At 43.7% G+C, this 2,963-nt stretch overlaps 1 protein-coding gene across 1 annotated transcript; it reads left to right on the top strand.

Annotated features, from left to right (window-relative positions):
* The first annotated feature begins 242 nt into the window (after positions 1-242).
* On the top strand, positions 243-1,843 carry LOC104945526 (oxysterol-binding protein-related protein 9-like). The gene is made up of 3 exons (XM_010771213.1): positions 243-380; positions 633-813; positions 1,744-1,843. Exons 1-3 carry the CDS (start codon positions 340-342, stop codon positions 1,837-1,839), a joined length of 318 nt encoding a protein of 105 aa, XP_010769515.1. The 5' UTR covers positions 243-339; the 3' UTR covers positions 1,840-1,843.
* The last annotated feature ends 1,120 nt before the right edge of the window (positions 1,844-2,963 follow it).

The following is a 2,963-nucleotide window of genomic DNA, read 5'->3' as shown; positions in this document are numbered from 1 at the left end:
GGCTCGCTGCAAAAGTTGAGCAATGTTCAACTTTTGAAGCCTCGGCAGAAGCCTCAGCCAATCGAATCATATCCCAGTACAAGCTTTAACCAATCAAACCGCTGCTTGTGTGTCAGGGGCGGGAGATTCATGTGATTGGTTGTTGGTCGAGTTTCAGACACGCCCGCCGGCAAGCTTCAGCGCACGCCGCTGTGTGAACGGGCCGTGACTCGTCCTAACTCGTCCTAACCCTTCCTAACTCTCCTTCCTAACTCCCACGCAGCGTTGACAGTGTCTCCTCTTGTCCTCTCTCAGGTGGTCCTGCCGACCTTCATCCTGGAGAGGAGGTCGTTGTTAGAAATGTACGCTGACTTCTTCGCACACCCCGACTTATTCGTAAGGTAATCATCATCTCCCATTCCTGCAGGCTTTTATAAAAACACACAAGTGTTCAGGATCAGAATTCCTTTAATCGTTCAACAGAGGGGACATTTTACACCGTTACACCAAGAGGACAGAGCCAGAGATAGCTTAGTGTTGATTAAGGAGCATGCATACCAGTAACAGTATTATAATACAGCAGCCTGTTATAATCTATTGTATTAATATATATCCAACATGTTCATTATTTCCCCTCTGTGTGATTCCTCCAGCATCGCGGAGCAGGAGGAGGCCAGGGAGCGCATGGTGCAGGTGGTGAAGTGGTACATGTCTGCTTTCCACGCGGGGAGGAAAGGCTCCGTGGCCAAGAAGCCCTACAACCCCATCCTGGGAGAGGTGTTCTACTGCCACTGGGACCTGCCCACGGAGACAGAGGAGCCCCCCCCGCCCACGGTGAGACACACTCTGAGGGTCCTTAGATACTGCAGACTGTGTGTGGGGATCGTCAGCACCCTCTAGTGGGCAGAGAGGGTACTGCCATGTGGTTTAAACAAACCATACATTATGTTGTTTCAAGAGTCAAGGCTTTCTTGTCCTTTGTACAGCAGCTACAGGGAAGATATGGAAATGTAAGTCAACTTTGCAACATATGTATAGCACATAGAACAAATCAAACAGATCAAATAGTGCAAGAGAATACAAATGAAAAGCAGACGACGAAATGTAAACAAACACTGAAATAATACGATAAAAAGGCAGAGTTGGAGAGGAGCCAAACGCACGGCAGCCCTGATCACCGGCGCCATGTTGTTTTTAATGTTTAATAAATATAACCCTCTTTATTTGAGTACCTTAAAAAGCGCACCATACATACCATTTATTATTATTATTATTATTATTATTTTAAAGAGCTGTTTGTTTTGGTTTTTATGACCCAAATAAATTCTCTGCTTTTTATTTATGGAGATATATTTTTGGGGGGAAGTTTGTCTTTTATTTGTTTGCAATCTGAAATGGGGCTTACGTTATAGTTGATGCTGTTAAAGATAGTAATTTTCAGGTGTATGTACTGTATGTATAATATTCTCAGGATGTTGGTCAAAGGGAAAGGAAATGGTTCAATTGACAAAAAATGAATTGGTTGAATTAACAAAGCAGATTGTTTTTATTAGGTTTATATTTTGATGTATGACCCTCGTGATTTTTATCCTTATCTTTCATGTTTTTGGTTGATTTGAGAACAGGTCCTCCTTCATGTTCACAGTTTAACCATCAGTAAAGGGGCTTTGAACGCGTCACACGACTTCTGCACATCACTTCAACAACAACATACAGCACTTCATATTTCCTGTGTATATTTACCGTCTGTTCTCTGCCGTTCAGCAGGAGACGGTGTCCGAGGGTCCCGTGCCGTGGTCTTCCACCAACAGTGTGTGTTTTGTGGCGGAGCAGGTCTCTCACCACCCCCCCAGTGAGTAACTGACCTCTATATCAGTCATTTATATTCACTAGCGGTTACAGAGGAGGGAGAAGTACTCAGATCTTGAGTAAAAGTAGAAGTACTCAGATCTGGTACTTGAGTAAAAGTAGATGTACCAGAGTGTAGGAATACTTTCTCCTCTACATTTGTGTGACCAGCGTCCTTGGGTTTCTTGAAAAGCACTATATATATATATATATATAGTGGGGCAAAAAAGTATTTAGTCAGCCACCAACTGTGCAAGTTCTCCCACTTAAAAAGATGAGAGAGGCCTGTAATTTTTATCCTAGGTATACTTCAACTATGAGAGACAAAATGAGAAAAAGAAAATCCAGAAAATCACATTGTCTGATTTTTAAAGAATTTATTTGCAAATGATGGTGGAAAATAAGTATTTGGTCAATAACAAAAGTTCATCTCAATACTTTGTTATATACCCTTTGTTGGCAATGACAGAGGTCAAACGTTTTCTGTAAGTCTTCACAAGGTTTTCACACACTGTTGCTGGTATTTTGGCCCATTCCTCCATGCAGATCTCCTCTAGAGCAGTGATGTTTTGGGGCTGTCGCTGGGCAACACGGACTTTCAACTCCCTCCAAAGATTTTCTATGGTGTTGAGATCTGGAGACTGGCTAGGCCACTCCAGGACCTTGAAATGCTTCTTACGAAGCCACTCCTTCGTTGCCCGGGCGGTGTGTTTGGGATCATTGTCATGCTGAAAGACCCAGCCACGTTTCATCTTCAATGCCCTTGCTGATGGAAGGAGGTTGTCACTCAAAATCTCACGATACATGGCCCCATTCATTCTTTCCTTTACACGGGTCAGTCGTCCTGGTCCCTTTGCAGTATGGTGTTCTTTGGATGAAACTCAGCATTCTTTTTCCTCCAAACAGGTCTTGTTGAGTTTTTACCAAAAAGTTCTATTTTGGTTTCATCTGACCATATGACATTCTCCCAATCCTCTTCTGGATCATCTAAATGCTCTCTAGCAAACTTCAGACGGGCCTGGACATGTACTGGCTTAAGCAGGGGGACGCGTCTGGCACTGCAGGATTTGAGTCCCTGGCGGCGTAGTGTGTTACTGATGGCAGCCTTTGTTACTTTGGTCCCAGCTCTCTGCAGG

The sequence above is a fragment of the Notothenia coriiceps genome, unplaced genomic scaffold (assembly GCF_000735185.1).
Source record: "Notothenia coriiceps isolate Sejong01 unplaced genomic scaffold, NC01 NC01_scaffold00009690, whole genome shotgun sequence".
NCBI classification, from domain to species: Eukaryota; Metazoa; Chordata; class Actinopteri; order Perciformes; family Nototheniidae; genus Notothenia; species Notothenia coriiceps.
Note: the sequence above shows the minus strand (reverse complement) of the source record. Positions and strands in the feature narration are given on the sequence as shown.

Excerpts from the sequence above, each read along its gene's own strand:
- LOC104945526 (XM_010771213.1), top strand. The coding sequence starts at position 340 with ATGTACGCTGACTTCTTCGCACACCCCGACTTATTCGTAAG. Across the intron at positions 381-632 it reads CACCCCGACTTATTCGTAAG|CATCGCGGAGCAGGAGGAGG; the intron begins GTAATCATCATC and ends TGATTCCTCCAG. Across the intron at positions 814-1,743 it reads AGGAGCCCCCCCCGCCCACG|CAGGAGACGGTGTCCGAGGG; the intron begins GTGAGACACACT and ends TCTGCCGTTCAG.